The following is a 17,195-nucleotide window of genomic DNA, read 5'->3' on the forward strand; positions in this document are numbered from 1 at the left end:
CAGGGCAGAAGAATTAATTTTCAACTACTTTTTGTAATGCTGTCTTGATCCCCTGTCCTTTTGACTGTGTTATTTTAGATTATATAGGCTAACAAATTTTTTTAAACCAAAATCTGAGAAATAAATGTTTGTGCTTCTGCTCGGAATTGCAAGACTATTAAAATCCTATGACCAGTGGGGAGGAGAACTAATAAGTACTAAGTAGTGTTCAGAATACTTGCACGTATTTGTATGCAGGATGATTACCACAGTGAAGATGGAAAAATTCAGATAGACCCATCTTTGTAGTGAAAGTGATGGCCGCCTTTTCACCTTTGATCTTCAGACCACAATTAATCCTTAATTAAACATTAAATTGACTTAGATTGGACTATGTGACACCATTCTCTTACAATAATCTGATGCTGTTTTAAAGGGAAGAACATGTACCAGCAACTGTTTTTCATTGGTTCAAGTCCTATCCTAACTTGCCTTGTTTGCTTCTAACTTCTGTAGCACCTCTCTTTCCTATCTTCCCATTGAGTACTGCAGTAGAGCGAGAAGAGTATGACTGTGGAGAAGAATCACTGTGCCCAAGGCAGCTGTGTGTTTGAATTGGGTTTTCAACATAGCCACAAAAGGAGAAGGTAAGGAAGGTGGTAGCACCTGACAGCTGAAGTAAAACGGTGTAATGCTGTCTTGCCTAGCCACTTCTCCTTAAGTCCTTGGTGGCCATACCTGAGAACTGCCAATCGCTCTATTCTTTATCTGTTATTTCACGCCATGATGAGATGCATCTATTTCTGTAGACTTGTCTGCCTGATACCCCTTTATTTAATCTGTCCACTTTTCCTGCTCCTTTGGAAAAGTAAAATGTGTTTCAGAAACACTGTTTGTGTCAATCTCTTACTTGACTGAACATACTTTAAATTATGTTATAGACAAGACTTTCCAGCACTGGCATCTAATTCACTGATTATGTTATGGTGTTAAAATATTGTTTCATTGGCAGTGCATCTTTATGGAATTAATTTGTAATGAGAAATTAATACCAGAGGAGAATGTTGTCTATTGATTCCAAAAGGATGGATCTTGTACTTGCATGATAGCATATATTTGGTATTAATAAAAAAAGTTTTCCATTTTCCACATTCTAACCTAACCCATTAAAAGTTTTTTTTTTCTGATTTCGGATGGAACCAAAGTATTCTGTAACTTGTTTTAGTTACCTGACTTGAATCTGGGTTCCTTCTGCTGGATAAATGCCTGTGTTCTATGGCAATATATGGAAAAAAGTATATTCCAAGTATGTACAGTCAGTGAAATAAAAAGTCTCTGTATTGGAACAGTTAAGTTCATCCCATCTATCTGTCATTCAATGTGTTGGTTACATTGCATCTTTCTGTGGTTCATGATCGGTTTATTTGCTGAATCAGAGTTGTAATAAAATGTAACACAGCAACTGTGTTTATGGGCCTGTTAACCTAAGGACAGGCTGAAGGACCTCTTCACCCAGTGGCGAAAAAAAGCTGTTTTACTGAACTGCACACAGTTCTGGTAGCTAAAAGACAGAGGAGGTTTCTGGCCCGTTGTCACAGTTCTGTGCAACTTCAGTCACAGTTCCTAGGCATTACCAAAACTTCTGTCAGGCCAGCGGTGGGTGTCAGCCTGCCATGGTGCAGCTTCAGCTGACAGCGGTTAATGCCTCAGTGATGCTCTTGGACTGTGTCACCAGTGGGTTGGGCCCTGACTGGGAGAGGGCACTGCGTTTTGTACTGTATTTGGAAAGCCTGAGAACCCAGTGTGAACAAACTTTTTTCTACTAAATAACTTGTCACTTTTATAACACCCATTTTCAAACAGCATGTAATTGCATATGATTTGATCTGTAATGGTAAGTTGTGAAAGTGCTCAATGCTGCTTAACCATGCTTGGTGCTGGCATCAGGAGTTCAGCATCTTCCTCAGGTGGCATTTTCAAGTAGTTGGCTTCAATATCATGTGTGTATGTTTGGGGGGAGTGTATGTTGTGAATTAAAAATCTATGTAATTTTAGGATTTAAAAAAAAAAGTACTGATAGACTCCCAGTAGTGATTCCTGGTGGGGTTTGGTTATCAAATAAGGCAGTTAAATTCTCCTTAATGGCACCTCCTAGAATTACCTAACTTTCAATATTCTGAAGCTGGGAAGAGTCAGTAACTGCCAAAATACACGAAATGCCTCTAACTGGGTTGGTGTCTAGTGGGTCATTTGGGTTTTTTCCCAGTGCTCAAAGAAAATTACTTTAACTGTTTCTTAAGCATAGAAGTGACGGTGATCATTCTTTAAGCTCTTTTACATTGTTTCTTCCAGTTTGAGACACTGGATTTTTGTTTGATTATTTTAAGTAGTGGTATTGCCTGCTAGGCAGTCTTAACTCTTATAAGTATCAACTTTGTTAGCAATTTCAGTGGTATTTTTCTAGCGTTTTTTGTACTTAGTGTTTAAATGTTGTGTGTGTTAATAAAAATTTATTTTTTTCAAAAGAATATATGTGTAATGCCTCTCATGTTTTTCTAACCCTAAAATTGGTGGTCTGCAATAAGCATTATTTAATGTACTTTTTGTACATAGAAACATACTAAACCCAAGTGTTTTAATGCAAGATGAAAAACATCCAGAGCCGAAGATTTATCTTTAATCTGAAAGAGACTTAAGGGAAAATGAATTCTTTTAGCTGTTCATAAAATAGAAGGAGAAAATTTAATTTCTTTCATGTCAGAAGGAGTTGGAGAGAAGCACCTGTCTAATCATTAATTCTATTTGTACAATACTTGACACTCTTGCAAATGTGTTTGCTTTTGTTAATCTGAAACAATTCCAGGATTTTACTGTCCAGGAAGGCTAAATGGGTGGTATGCACATAGGTATCTAAAATATCTTTTAACAGGATTATTTGGTATGCCAAAAAAGCGGACCAGAGCCAGAAAAGGACTTTTTCATCCGTGAGTCATGGTGTTTTCTCAGTTTTCTTGCAAATGCTGTGGAAACAGAGTACAGATAATCTCCCAGGGATTTGATTAAATGTTAGCTCATTTAACGTTTAACATAATGTTTTAATGATATGCAAATGAAAAAGCAAGTGTAGCATTTCTGAACATAGTGTTAGCGTCACTGTCAAGGTGCTGTCCTTTGAACCATATATTAAAACCTACTCTAAAATGGAGCTGAGAAAATGAGAAGCAGGTGTGGCAGAAGTGTAGTTCTAAGACATTCCCAGTTTACTTAAGTAGAAGGACAGTTAAGCCAATGTTGAGAGAGTTTTTAAAATCTCACTTCTGTTTCTAAGGAATTACCAATATGATAGCGTTTTCCCCATGAAACTGTAAATTTTTACAAGATCTTGAGACCTATTCAAAAGGGCAGTTAAAAACAGATGAGAATATGTAAATCACTTGCAACCTTGGAACTGCAAATATATTTGCATAGGCAGAGATGCTTATCTTGAAAATATGATAAAATACTCGATTTTCAAAACCTGCCTTCAAAAACATGAAAAACAATGTGGGTATTAGCCATGTTTGCTTGATGTTCTCTCGGGATTATCGTAACTGTACATGCAGATTGGAGCTTGTATGGAAATTAGGGGATGTCTAGGTATGTCTATATAGTCTATGTATATATCTTGTCTGAATAGGTATTTCAGACCTTCCATTTCAAATTAGTTCTCTCAAATTCAGGGAAGACAGGACACAGGACTGGTTTAGCAACAGTCTGCTCTGCCCCCCCCCCCCCCCCATATATTAAGCTCAGTTATTTAAGACCGTGCTTAAAAATAATTTCTGATGTTTTGGTTGTTACTGTGAGCCGTTGAGTGCTAAAATAATCAAGTTGAAAAAGCCAGGAGAATGAAAGAATTTGAAGATGTATCTCTTGTTAAGTCTCTGGGAGGAGACCGTAAGATAGTGGTGCTAGTTTTGTTAGTCAGAGTCTTAATGAGGCATGTTGAAGTTTTATCTTGATGAGCTGGTAAGGTGGTTGCACTTGTTTTCTTCCCAGCCAAGGAAAAGTAATTAAAGTACATATTAAAATCCCACTGATGGTAGGACTCGTATATATTTATGACTTAGCTACCTTGGTGTTCTGTCTCTCGTCAGGGTAGTATCTGACTGCACTTAAGATTTTGGAAGTGCTTTGGGAGTCTGTAGAGTCTTTGACTTTCCACTGTACTGCGGAAGCTGACTTCAAAAACAGTCCATAAGCACTGAAAATGTGGTGTGATAGGAGGTGGTCTCCCCAAACTCTCCTAAATAACTCTTTTGCTGAGTCATGGCCTTACCCTGAAGGAAAATGCCTCAGGAAAGCAGGAAACTCTAGACACAAACAGTATGTATTCTTTTTGGTATTTAACTTTGTTTTCTATTCTTTTTGTTAACTTTGATCAAAGCTAATGAGATTCTTCACTATTTCTAGTATTACACAACTATGATACTTACAGGTTTTTTGTATTGTTACAGTTCTCTGGTACCATTTAGGTTTTGTTACGGAAATAAAGCGAAAGCAAAAAGCTGATCCAAAGAGTTATATGTAAATCCAAAATAAAGCCACTTCAACCTCGGAGTAGCGTGTATTGGTATGATGTGCTATATTGTGAAAAATCAAGAATTATGAGAGCGAAGACAAATATGCGTCATAATAATCTAAAGGTTGGTGCTGCTGCAGAGAATGCTCTGGGAAAAAAAAAGTGGCTTCTGAAGCTACTGAATCTGATGCGGGATGAACAAGACGATGTGGAGGAGGGCTGCGTGCTCTGCTGGCACCTTGTCCCCTTGGCAAAACTATGGTAGGAACTTGCTGATGCCTGGGCTCCTGTAAACCTACTTAGTGGACAGTTGTGCATTCAGGCACCACCAGCCGTCAGGAGGCTGTTTCTGCCTTGTCTGCTTCACAGTCCAGTTTTTCTCTGTCCTTGACAAGATTTCTGGCAGATGGTCTGGTGTAAGGACATCTCAGGATGTCAAGATGCTTCATCACCAGTAATGAGAACAGACAACACACTTTTTTTTTCCCCCCAACTTTGATCATACTCCATCTATGCTTTATGTGGTGATTTGGGGAGAATTTATTGCAATTTGACCTTTTCATTAAAACATATATAATAAGAGACACATTATTTACCATGTTGGAGGCTTTCTGTATTGCTTTTCACTTGTTTAGTGGCAAGGTATCTGTCTGTGCTAGAACACCAAACTTACCAGTTGTTTATCTTGTTAACTGGATACTTCTCTTTTTATGCTAATTTAGAGCTGTACCACATTTTGCCTTAAGGAATAGCGTTTTCTTCCAAAAACCAAAGTTGTATTTTAGGCTAGACTTACAGTATTGACGGTACAGCTGGGGAATATGCTGTTGTCATTTTGACACTAAAATATACAGTAATTTTGAAAAGGGTAAATGTTCTATTACATCTTGTGTTGCTGAAAAAGTCAAGTTCAGGCACTGAGGTCTCTTTCTTGGATGAGATGCATAATGCATCTTTATGCTTATCACTGAGATTCTTGTTGAATTTCATTTTTAGTAGAGGATGAAGGTTTCACATCACAATAGCTAAAATCATGTCCATAAACTAAGTCCTTCTGAGAGCTTTCGTCTAAGTGTGGCGCATGAACTGTGACAGTACTCCACATGTTGTTCTTCCCCAGGGTTTTATGTAAGAGTTCTCTCATTCTCCTGTTTTCTTTGGATGTGGATTCCCAAATGATTTCAAGTTCCCCTTCCACTTTCCTAGAAAAAAAAAGAAGAGAAATCCTCATTTTAAAAACACTTTTCAGCAGTATGCAATTACAGTATGTGGATAAGCAAATTATAAAGTGCATATATTTAGATGCTTGAAATTACCTGATTGAAATTAGTTTCTGTTTTTAAAAAAGCCCATTAAATGTAATGCTAGAGAGGGCATGATCAGAAAAAAAAAGATTTGAACCCATTTAGTAAGTTGGATTAAGTCCACACAGAAGAGCGGTGCATGTGAGATCCCAATATTGTGACTGCCACTGCCTATGGAATCGGGATCCATCCTGACTGCAGGTCTGCTTTCTGTAACAGGTATGTCCCTTCTGCCAGGTGCCACCAGTTCTGCATCTCCCCACTTGGAGGCTAAAAATACCTGATCAAACCAAGTGTCAGACTTCATGCGTAGCTAATGCCTCGTTGTGGAGGTCAAACACAAGTGGTGTATGTTCTTTTTTTTCAGGGGGGAGGGAGGCAAAGGTAGTGAAGGGCAGTCCTTAAGGCATTATAACCTTATGGCCCAATTTCTCTGACTGCCCAAGCATAAATGAATGAACTATTTAATGTTTTTCTCAAGAAAAAGGTTATTTTTCAAACATGGCAGCTAACATCATTTAATAATGCAGTGTATTCCAGCTGCAGACTTTTTAGTAAGTTATATTTGGTCAAGGTTAAGCTCTTGGATTTCCTCTGACTTGATTCTAGTATATGTCAAAATACAAAATCATCAGAAAATAAAGATCATTTGAAGTGGGAAGAAAAGCTATTGCATAGAAAATGAGGACACAAGTCTTAATGGTATAGACTTCTCTAACACAGTCACTTCAAGCCACTACCTGAAGCATGTGATAGAGCTAGCCCTTTACACAAATTCTCCTCAATACCGGGTTCTAAGAATGAGAAATCAATGCAAAACGTAAATGGGTTGAGATTAAATGCTGTCAGGTTACACTTCTGGCAAAAGGCGGTGTATACTAGAAAATACATAATCAGTACTTCTTACAGAGCTCTTTGTGATCAGCAACACTGAGTATGTTTAAAAAAAAAAAAAAAAGGTGGCCCAGACATAGTACTAGCTCGTTTTGTGTTTCACCTTATGACTGGATATATAGATGGAAAGTGAAAAAAAAACCTCACTGAGAAGGCCTTAAGATTATCCTTGTATATAGTGCTTGGAATGAACTTTTGGTAGCAGAAGAGACCATTAACTATTAAGAATGGAATTAAAGCAAAAGAAGGCAGGTGAAAGCTATTGAGAAGCAATCTCTCATTTTTGAAACACCAAAACTGTAGATGACTTTGTTCTCACAAAGTATATTTCTCCTTGAGCCAGCCGTAAGTGTCTAATCCTACCAGTTACTCAGTATGTGCTTCAGAATGTTTTAAAAAGGCAATTATTGTTACCCTCAGCTTACATTTTGGGCGATGTGAGGCACAAAGAGTGAAATACATGATTGAACTCCCCCAACAAGCCATCCTGAGTTTCACCCATTGGTTGACTCTGGCCCTTTGTATTGTGATCTTGGAACATTTTCAGCATTTTCTTGGTTTGTTTTTAAATGAACTTTTATATCTTGATAGGGACAAGTGCCTGTTCTCTGTTGCCGCTTCTCTCCAACTGGAGTCTGCATGCAGTGTGCACAGCACTCATATGTTCTACTATTAATACACAAGAGCTTAATCTGGTTTGCCCTTACGGTAGTACAGAACATTATCAAGGCTTTATTTCATCTGCTAATTTCTAAAACCAAGACTTTTTTTTTTAAAGATTGTTTCATTGTTAATGCTGGTATGAGCTTGAGGCAGAGAAAATTTGAAGAAGATGAAACTAAAGATTACTGAATTCTGAGTTGTACTTTAATGCTTCAGCATGCCTGACAAATAGGATGCTCATTTTCAGTCGGTTATGTTCAGTTCAATGGCAACTTAGAAAAAATAGTTCAAAGAGATTAGTTTTAAAAGTATCCATGTGGTTAAAATTACCTTGGTAGCAAGGAAACAGATGCCTTTAGAGGTAGTGGTGTATCTGAACTCTTCTTGGAGGATTAATTTTTAAACAGAGCTGAGATGCAGAATCTGAAAGTGCTCGCTGACTTTGCTTTGGAATGAGCAGTCAAAGCACGTTGTTGTCAAGGAAGCATGTTGCAGATGTCACTTAGCATTTAAAACTAGGTAAGTACTCAGTAGTAAATGTGTCCTGTTTCCAGATGTCTTTAGGCAAACAGCATTAGGTTTGTTTCTCATAAATGTAGGCTGTTGTTACTTAATAAAAATTCTATTCAACCCTAACCTAGTCAAAATGTAAGCTTTTATATCTTCTTGAGAATAAGAAAAATGCCAATACTGTACTGATGTTTGAGGATGAAAAAGTTAACAGAAGCAGATTCTAAATGCAGATTCTTCTTTGCAAAAGACAGAGCTTTCTGCCCTCACTGAACTAAACTAATTCAGCCTTAATCTCTGAGAATCTTATTTGGGCTGCTGGCTCGAGAATTAATTTTTATCTATCCTGTAACAGTTTATTTAAATAATCCTTATCACACAGATCAACAATTTTTATCATGGTTGCAATTTTATATATAACCTTACAGGTAAGACAGCTCCTCTCTCTTGCCCATGGATGGCTGCAAAGCTTTTCTACTGTTGACCCTCTTCTGACGACAGTCTAAGGCAGTTTCATTACTAAGGCTTTCAAACCTGCACTTAACATCCAAAGTACAGCAGCTGCAACTATCTCGAAGTACTGTTCCTGGAAAACGTTATGACCTAGAAAACTCATAAAGGTAAGTGTCCTGTGAAATAAGACTTGAGGCATTTATGAACCTGGTTTTCTACCCTAGAACCACATTAACAACTTTGTTGATATCTGAAACATGCAATGTATTTCATTTAAGGAAAGGTATGTGATAATGATGACTCGTAAGATTACTCTGTACACAATAAAAAAGTCATTATCAGCTGCCTGAGGAACAGAAAATGATGCTGCTTTCTCATCAGTTGCTTTAGGCAAAAGGTTGCTGTGAATTTCCAGTATTCTCTAGCAAAGGCTGTAATTATTGAGAAGGCTCTACAGAGCAGCTTCTAAGGAGGTAAAATTTGCATATCTTTAGAAGCTTTAAAAGCTTTTATTTATCAAAAGAACAATTATATTAATATGCATTTCTTTTTGAAAACCAAGTGGAAAAATTCTGTTCCCTTGGTCGCAATGGGTTAAGTAGTGCAACCCCTGATTTTTGTCATCAGGTGAAAGATGATGCAGGAGGGGAGAAAATTTCAAAGGCAAAAGTTACCTTTGTTATGTTTTGTGAAGCCCATGTTAGTTTGGATGTAGACTTGTTAAAAACAGAATGATGGGAGAAGAAACAAAACCAAGGAAAGTGCATGAGTACTGCTACTGTGCAAATGTCTGAACAAACATTACTTCAGAACATGCTGTGATCTGCAGTAACTCCACCTCGGGGCGCGTTGGTACTGTGTGTGTGCGCAGTGGCAAAAGGGTCCTGACCTGCGATCAGTCAGCTTTGCCATAGTTCTATTCAGATTAATAAGGCGGGGCTGTTTATCTCTAATGCAGTGTCTTGCTGAAAGAACGGTGCTGCTTCCAGCCCTGAAATGGTATCTTCCCTTGTTTTACAAGAAAATCTTAACCACCACCACTAGATAGAGTAAAATTCTATGATAAAGAATTTCATGGCAGTAGCTAAGTCAGACTTGGTATGATTTCCTAACTCCACTATTATAAAACTAAATGCAAGAGCAAAAGCAATTCTATGAAAAAGTTTTCTGTCTTCACCTACTTATAGTGCTTTTGACTGAACTGACTGTGGTCAGTGCCTTTAAAATAGCTTAATTTGTTTTATAGTCTTCCTAAAGAGAAATTGTAACTTCAATAAAATATAAAATCAGCTATCCAAATAATCAGCATATTTTCAGCTACATTTTAAATTAAACTGGCTTTCCTGCTTAAAATGTGGCATGCTACTTTGATTTTCATTACTTAAACACTGAAATTAGATAATCCAATATACAATATATTTATTGTATGTGCTTACCTTAATGTTTATACAGGTATTTTGAATTGAAACATTCTCAGCTAGACAGTTTTCTGGACTATAAATTTACTCTGTAAACAGAGCTAGTGGAAATAGAGGTAAACGTTTGGTACTGTCCTGGCACTAGTGACTTTGTTTGCCAAGTTACAGATGACTAGCAACGTCTAAACTACAAATAATTTTCCCTTCCTTACTCCTGTTACTGTGTGGAGGAAAGGGAGAGAGAAAATAATAAGCATTATAAAACCATGAACACATAAATCTGACCAAAATACATGTTTAATTTCTGGCAGATAGGCATAACAGGGTACATATATATTTGGATTATCTTGGGAAACTACTTTATATTACCACAATACTTGAGATGAATAAAGGAACATGAGGAAACTAGTTTATATGAACTGTATCAGACATGGTGTTAGCTGGTTTTATTGATTTTGTTTTATAAGAATAAAAAAATATATCCTTTCAGGTGTAGAATTCAGCTGACTTCTCCATGACATTTCATTTTTTTAATCTAGATTTTTTAAGATAGTTATCAAAGGAAAATAGTGGATGATGAGATGAACCAAAATACAACTTGAAAGATGAACATAAAAATTATTTTTTACTTTCAGAGTTGTGCTTATTATGTTATACTCTTAACAAACAGTGCTAAGGCCTAACTACCACCAGAAAAAGGCAGTCACCAACTACACTGTTCATTAATGTCAGAGACTGCAGAAATGCAACACATATCTTTGTGAGGTTTATCTTGTTCGTGTATCCATAAACCATTTTTCTTCATCATCGTATTGTTAAATGGACTACTATGTTGTAGTTCCAGTTGCAGATCATGCTGCTTGAGTTAGCTGCAAGTATTAATTTCATGTGCTTGCTGAAGGAAAAATGAGTCAATTGAGATTGTAAAGGAAAAAGTTATTTCGCATAACTTCTGTATGGAAAGTGTAATTAATTATTTGACACAGCTGTGTTACATGATCTCATTTACCTACTTTGGGGCTAGAAAGGTAAATTTTGAATGATCCATATTATGGGACTTTGAACTGTGCTCTATCCTACATTGAAAAAACCATATTTATTTAACTAGCTGTTCTCTACTATAAAAAATTGTAACATGAGCCCAAAGGTGTGAAAAGCCCTCAATTAGTTAAAAATCTTAAATAACTGTTACCAGAGAAATGTGGAATAGTCAAAATACTGCTTTCTCATGCAAATTTTAGAGATTAGTGGGGTGTTCATTGTATAATTCCCAGCTACTCACACCTGTTTAATAGCACTGTATAAAGTAATTGAGAGGAACTGTGCTGATACAAGGTAGATGATACCAAGCCCTGTTCTTCTATTGTCTAAATCTATTATTTCACAATGGTAGAGATGACTTGCAGAAGGACTGCTTAATTACCTTTCCTCAGTTATAAAAAGTTTTTCCTGTATGCTGATAACGTGAATGTGCTATGAAGCTTTCCACTACCAGAGGGGAAAAATGCCTTTAAAGAACTCTGTGTAAAAGGATATTTCAATACTGACAGTCATAACCTTGTGTAAGTCTGTTAAATTATCTTTTCTTCTTTTTATTCTGCATGTAGCCAATCTACATCACTTAGAACAGTAAGGTAGATTCAAAAGGAAACCCATCATATATGTACTCACTAAATTCCTTTAATTTCCTACTATTCTGAAAACTGGTGAGGGGGGTGGAGAAGAAAGCGTTCAGCCTTTAGTAGAAGATGCTCTCAAATAATTAATATACATCTTGATGATTTATAGACCCCCCCCAAATCATCAAAGACTAGGCTCAGATTGGCATTCTTCTTAAGAAGCTTAAGAACAGCAGCAGTCATCCAGAATACATTCCTCCTTCAAAAGGTTTTCTTTTTTGGAGTGGGAAGGATGGAATTAAGAGGAGCATTTCAGCATTTTCAGTGTAGCTAAAACATGAGTGAGAAAAGACACCCGGAATATACCATCTCCAGGCTCTGATGAAAAGCAAGAGCTTGCGGTTGCATGCGGTTGCCTCCCCCACCTCTTTTACCTGTCAGGTGGAATTGGATTGCTTCTGCCTGTGACTGAATTACCTTTTCTGCTGCAGCGCTTCATCGAGGGTTTCCTGTTTGTCTTGCAGCAGACGCTGGAGGTGCTTCATTTCTTGCTGGTACTGAGCAGTCTTCCCAGCAAATTCTTTCTCCTGCTCAGTCATCTTGAGACTGATATCCCCAAGCTTTCCAGCTGCTTTCTTTTTATATACCTGTAAGGGTTAAAGATAACAGTAAAAACAGGTTTATAGGAGAAATAAGGACAACTCACTACCAAGAAAAGAAATAGCTAGAGATACTAATTTGCAGTTATACATCAGGTAGGTTGCATTATGTTTTTTTTTACCTATTTGTTAATTTGAAGGTATTTTGCTCTGCATATAAAACCAGTGTGTACAGTGAATACCATACTGTATGTTTGTTTTATGAGTGAAAAGAATTTGTTGCAAAAAAATGGGTTTGTTTTCCAAGATGCAAAGCTACACATTATAGCACATTGCTTACCACTTGTCCAACAGTCATATTTATCAATGCATACCATGAAAGAGTGTTTGTCTTCTGTTAGTTCTTTAATCTTAAGAGGAAGAAAAGAGTGGCTTCATGTTTTAAAATATCTTGCTGCTTCACATAATAGTTCCTTCTGTTCAGTGAAGCGCAAGTGACTTTTTGCTTATTGGCAATAATAACCAAATATATTGGTCTAATCTCAAAATCCAGAAATAATTTTTGTACAAGGTGATTTTGCTTTCTGAAATAACTTTCCCATTAAATTAAATAAGCACACAGGAATTGAAAGATACGGCTTGTGTATTGTTACACAGTTCTACAGGCTGCTTTCAACAAAAGAACAGGTGTTATCCAGTATTAGCTTTCTTCTCGTGATTACAAGCAGAATGCTTAAACTGTTATTCTATCTGCAGAATGCGATGTTTGATATAGGCTATAAGACAGAGTTTTGGGATGGAAGCACATCCTTTAATAAAACTGCAAACTATTTAGTGAAGCTTTGAAAATACTGCTATTTATGTCTTGCTAATATGAAGTTTTATCTAAGGTGTTAAGCACTAAGGTTTTATCTTCATCTGAATCAGAGCAGAAAGTTTGAGTATGACTTTTGTAGGAAGCAAGGGAAAAAGGCATTTTTAGGTATATGCTGCAAGCTATGTAATCCTTTCCACAAACTGCTTCCTTTTTAGCTCCTGTAAAATGTGTCATGTTGGAGTTTAATTTTCTGGAGGTAATAGGATAGTGATAAATAATAATATTTACCTAAAACATTAGTCATTCAGTATTTAAGGTTGACTTTCATAGGTTTTTTTCCTAGCTTCTCCCTGTCAGTGCTAAGAAAAGAATTAGAAGCCTGCAAGTTAACCAGTCACATCACTCAACTTTTTAGATTCCCAGAGAAGTCTTCAAAATGCAGAGTCAGATGCTTGCGGTTGTAATGCTATGGGAGGATAAAGGTAAACATGTTCCTTCTGAGCAAAGGGTTGCTTAGAGTTAGCCTGGAGGAAGTGCAGAGCATAGGAAAACAGCTGAACTTTCACCTCTGTCAGTAAATGCCTCCTCCAGCTCCGGACCCGGAACCTGAAATGCTCTATTTAAGGCAGGTGCCTATAATTATTTCAGAGAACTAGAGAGAACTTCCTCTCTCTTTTAATACATAAAAGGCTGAGAAAGCAGCCAATGGTATTGGTGAAATCAATTTTTTATCTAGTGATCATTGATTATCCAGCTAGGGGAGGCCTGTGTTTTAAGCTGCACTCTGCCTGAGATGGTTCAAGCCTGTGGCTCCTATATATCCTATCGCCATCTCAGTTGGCTTGGCACACCTGCTCTTCATTTGCCAATGGAAGCTGTGTCACACATGCAGGATGGTTGCAAAAATCAGTGGGGCACAAAGGGCAAAAGTGCACTATTTTCTGACCTAATGATTAGGGCATGAAACTAGATATGACGGATACACAGTTCTGATCTTGCTCCTACGATTGATTATAATTAAGTCTATTTAGAATGCTAAGCTATCTCAGCAGAACTTCAGCAGGATGGGTGAAGAGCACGTAGACTGCTCCATACTCGCCTGTGGGAGCCAGGCCAGATCGAGGTGCTTCTGGGCACACTGACACATACAGCTGCTGGCATAGATCCTTCACAGCACGCTACTACCTTTAAACTGTTCAAGACAACCTCCTATTACGTTGTTCAAGACAACTCTGAAGTGAAGCAGGTAACAGTAAACAGACAGGTGGAGATGACAGTTTTCAGGAAGAGGGTGGTAACTCGTAGCTGGAAGTGGTAATACGTTCCTCTAGAGCTGAAAAGTGTAGTCTGCCCAAGGTCACGGCATCACAGCTATATAGTAAGCACCCAAGATGAGGAATGATCATGGATGCAGCAGCTGCTACTGAAGAGGACATAATTTACACTCTTCTAAAGTAGTTTCAGGAAGGTATACTCCTGGGCACCACAATTCTTTTACACCTCATGTACTGAATTATAAACTGGAAATTGGAGAATTCTGGACAGAGAGCCAGGAAAACATTATTTCTACAAACCTAGGCTGCTGGCCGTGATACATGTAATGATCTGGTCCCAAGATCCTTGTTGAGGCAACAAAGCTATTTTCTGTCAACCATGTATTGTTTTTCTCCTATCCTTTACCAGTAAAAATTAGTATCGTCCCTTCCAAAGGAGATCAGTCAAAGTACCATCTAAAGAAAATTGTCTCTTCATCTCTATAAAAAGTGTTACAATTCTGATCCTGACAGAACAGCCCTGTAATGGGGAACCCTGATGAAATTTTTACTGGGTGCTATGGAATGTTGCCAATTGTTTCCCATGGCAACTAAAAACTTCTAAAATACATTAATTAAGATCACACACAATTATCTTCAGGGCTGTGTAAGAAGTTCTACATTGCGGGGGGGGGGAAGTCCCTTTTTAGAAGTAGACAAGGACAATGTTTATACCTATAACCTTCCCAGTAAAACTGGATGTGACATGAAAAGTGACAGCCTATATATTCAGAAGTTTTAGTGAAAGAATGTCTTTTGTCCAACAGTATTGTGGTGTTAATAGAAAAAAAAGTTTACTCACAAAAACTAGGTTTCTGGTCTGTTAAAGGTTTGTTTCTTTTTCTCAAAACCTCTATTTAGTCTCTGTGAAAAGGATGTGGGCAAAATGTAGAAACTTAAATTCAAAAGCCAACAAAATGAAGAGAATGTTCAGCTGCAGTTGTGATATTATGTGCCACAGTAAATAAGCTTCCTTATTTGCAGATTGATATTGGCACATAGATGAAGGGTAAATAGTTGGGAAATCAATTAAAAAGGGAAAAGCTGTTTATGCTGGAGAGACTTTAAAACTATGTGTCCAAAGGTATGAGATAGTTGTGTGTGTACATGACCTGCTTTGACAAAACTAATCTAGTATTAGATAAACGGAACTGACTTTCTATTTTAGACACATAAGATAAAATTGACACAAGAAAAGGAAATTGAAATTTCTATTACTTGAGTCTTACTTTATTCATGAGCACCATGAACATAAACCTCTTTGCAAACTAATCCAATATTGTGAAATAAATTTTAAGCTGGAATTATCTTAAAATTTGATAGCTCACTAGAGAAATCACTTTATACAGGATATTTCCTTATTTCTTATCTTACTCTATTCTTTACTCTATTCTTATCTTACTCTATTTCTTTAACTTATTTAACATATTTATATCCTAATTCTCTCCTCCTACTCTAAAGAGGGGGACGATGAAATATTCTATTCTCATATAGAACAGAACTTGCATAAATACAGGAGAAGCCTCAACTTTACTTGTCTAATCTTCCCCCTGTTTTTTGAACTTGTAGGTTGAACTTGTCAAACTTTAAAGATCTCTATAGCCAGGAAGGCTAGAAGCTTATTTTTAAGAAATGGTTATTTTTTTCCTGGTAATAGCAAGCTTTTGAGAGCTGAGGGAAGATTTGGTAATGCTGAAATTTCCATTTTCTGAGCAACACAGCAAGTGACTTAGTTTTATTAATTGTATGAAACAGAGCACTGCTACAATAGTAGGACAGATCAATAACGCAAATATTTGGCTGTAAATAATAAATAAACATTGCAAGTTTATCCTAAAAGCTTCAAAAGACTTTAACCTGAAGTTCTAAAAGGTACTTAAATGTGCTAACGCTACACGTTTACTCCTAATTCCATTGCTTTATGCCACCACTCTCCTGACAGATTGTCTAGCCTCCTCCTCAAGCTCTAGTAACAAAGTAACTTGCTAAACTTTCTGATACATGCAGTTTCTTCTACCTCAATGAGGTACAAGTAGATCTCAAATGTGGTAGGTTAATACTTTGAAGAAAAAAAAAATCCATTAAATATACATAACAAAATCCTGCTGTAGAAAACATGACCTTTTTAGTTTGTTGTTGTGACAAATTTGAGGCTTTGATCTAACCCATCCCTTTGGTATCTAGTTACTAATTTGGAATTTTCTGCATACAATGTTAAAGGTGATTCTAGTTTGTCTGCAAACTATTTTGGCTACCAAGTGTACTTTAGAGGGGCTTAGTGTGGTCATTTGTTCTTATTCAGAAACTGTCAATCTAAATTTTTATTATTTGGCTTGGAAACCCCCAAAAATATTCTAGCAGGAACCTAGCACTACTTTTTTTAAAAGACAAATCTTTCAGTTCATAAAACTGCTGTCTGTGCTTACAAAATTTTCCTTCAGGATCTTTACCTGTGACTGGTTCTTCTTTTTAGAAGATTTAAGGAACCAACACACAAAACTTAAACTAAAATAATCATCCTTGAAGAATAGCATACAGGAGAAAAAAAGTATATAAGCCTTTTTTTTTTTTTTAAGGGCTCATGCCTTTGCTTCCTACCTGGAAATAGGTAAAATAAAAGTCTTAGAGGGGTTAACTTCTTGCAGTTTTGGATGTTTGTTAACTTTTGGGGTTTGTCACCATTACATGACTCTGTACTGCAGTTATAGGCCAGGATTGTCTGGAAAACCAGAGGTCTGTTCTGACTGTGACAGAGAGGGAAAGAGCAAACTATGCTTTTTCATTTCTGACTCTTTGCAGAACACACTGAAATAATGCACTCCTCCATTTCCCATCCACTGCTTAAATAGGATTGACTGAGAGAAAAGCCACTTGCCAGAGATGAAAGCATGCTTCTGTGGAGAGCAAAGGTGACTTCTAGCTGCTGGTCATCCTCACAGACATCACGCAAGAGTTAAGCAGGGTGATTTAGATGAAGCAAGGAAAAAGTAAGCTGCTGTGACAGAGACAGTGTCTGTTGCTAACTAAAGCATATTGGAAAATACCTCTAAAGTACCTGCTAACCT

General features: G+C 37.0%; 1 protein-coding gene across 1 annotated transcript in view; it reads right to left on the minus strand.

Moving 5' to 3' along the window:
- Positions 1 to 5,084: 5,084 nt before the first annotated feature.
- Positions 5,085 to 17,195, minus strand: part of CEP89 (centrosomal protein 89) — a 40,581-nt gene continuing 28,470 nt past the window's right edge. The window contains exons 18-19 of the mRNA XM_059824854.1: positions 11,879 to 12,048; positions 5,085 to 5,742 (exon numbers count right to left, since the gene is read on the minus strand). Of these exons, the coding sequence (XP_059680837.1) occupies positions 5,505 to 5,742; positions 11,879 to 12,048 (408 nt within the window). The 3' untranslated portion in view covers positions 5,085 to 5,504. The remainder of the gene's footprint in view (positions 5,743 to 11,878; positions 12,049 to 17,195) is intronic.

Source organism: Gavia stellata, chromosome 15 (genome assembly GCF_030936135.1).
Source record: "Gavia stellata isolate bGavSte3 chromosome 15, bGavSte3.hap2, whole genome shotgun sequence".
NCBI classification, from domain to species: Eukaryota; Metazoa; Chordata; class Aves; order Gaviiformes; family Gaviidae; genus Gavia; species Gavia stellata.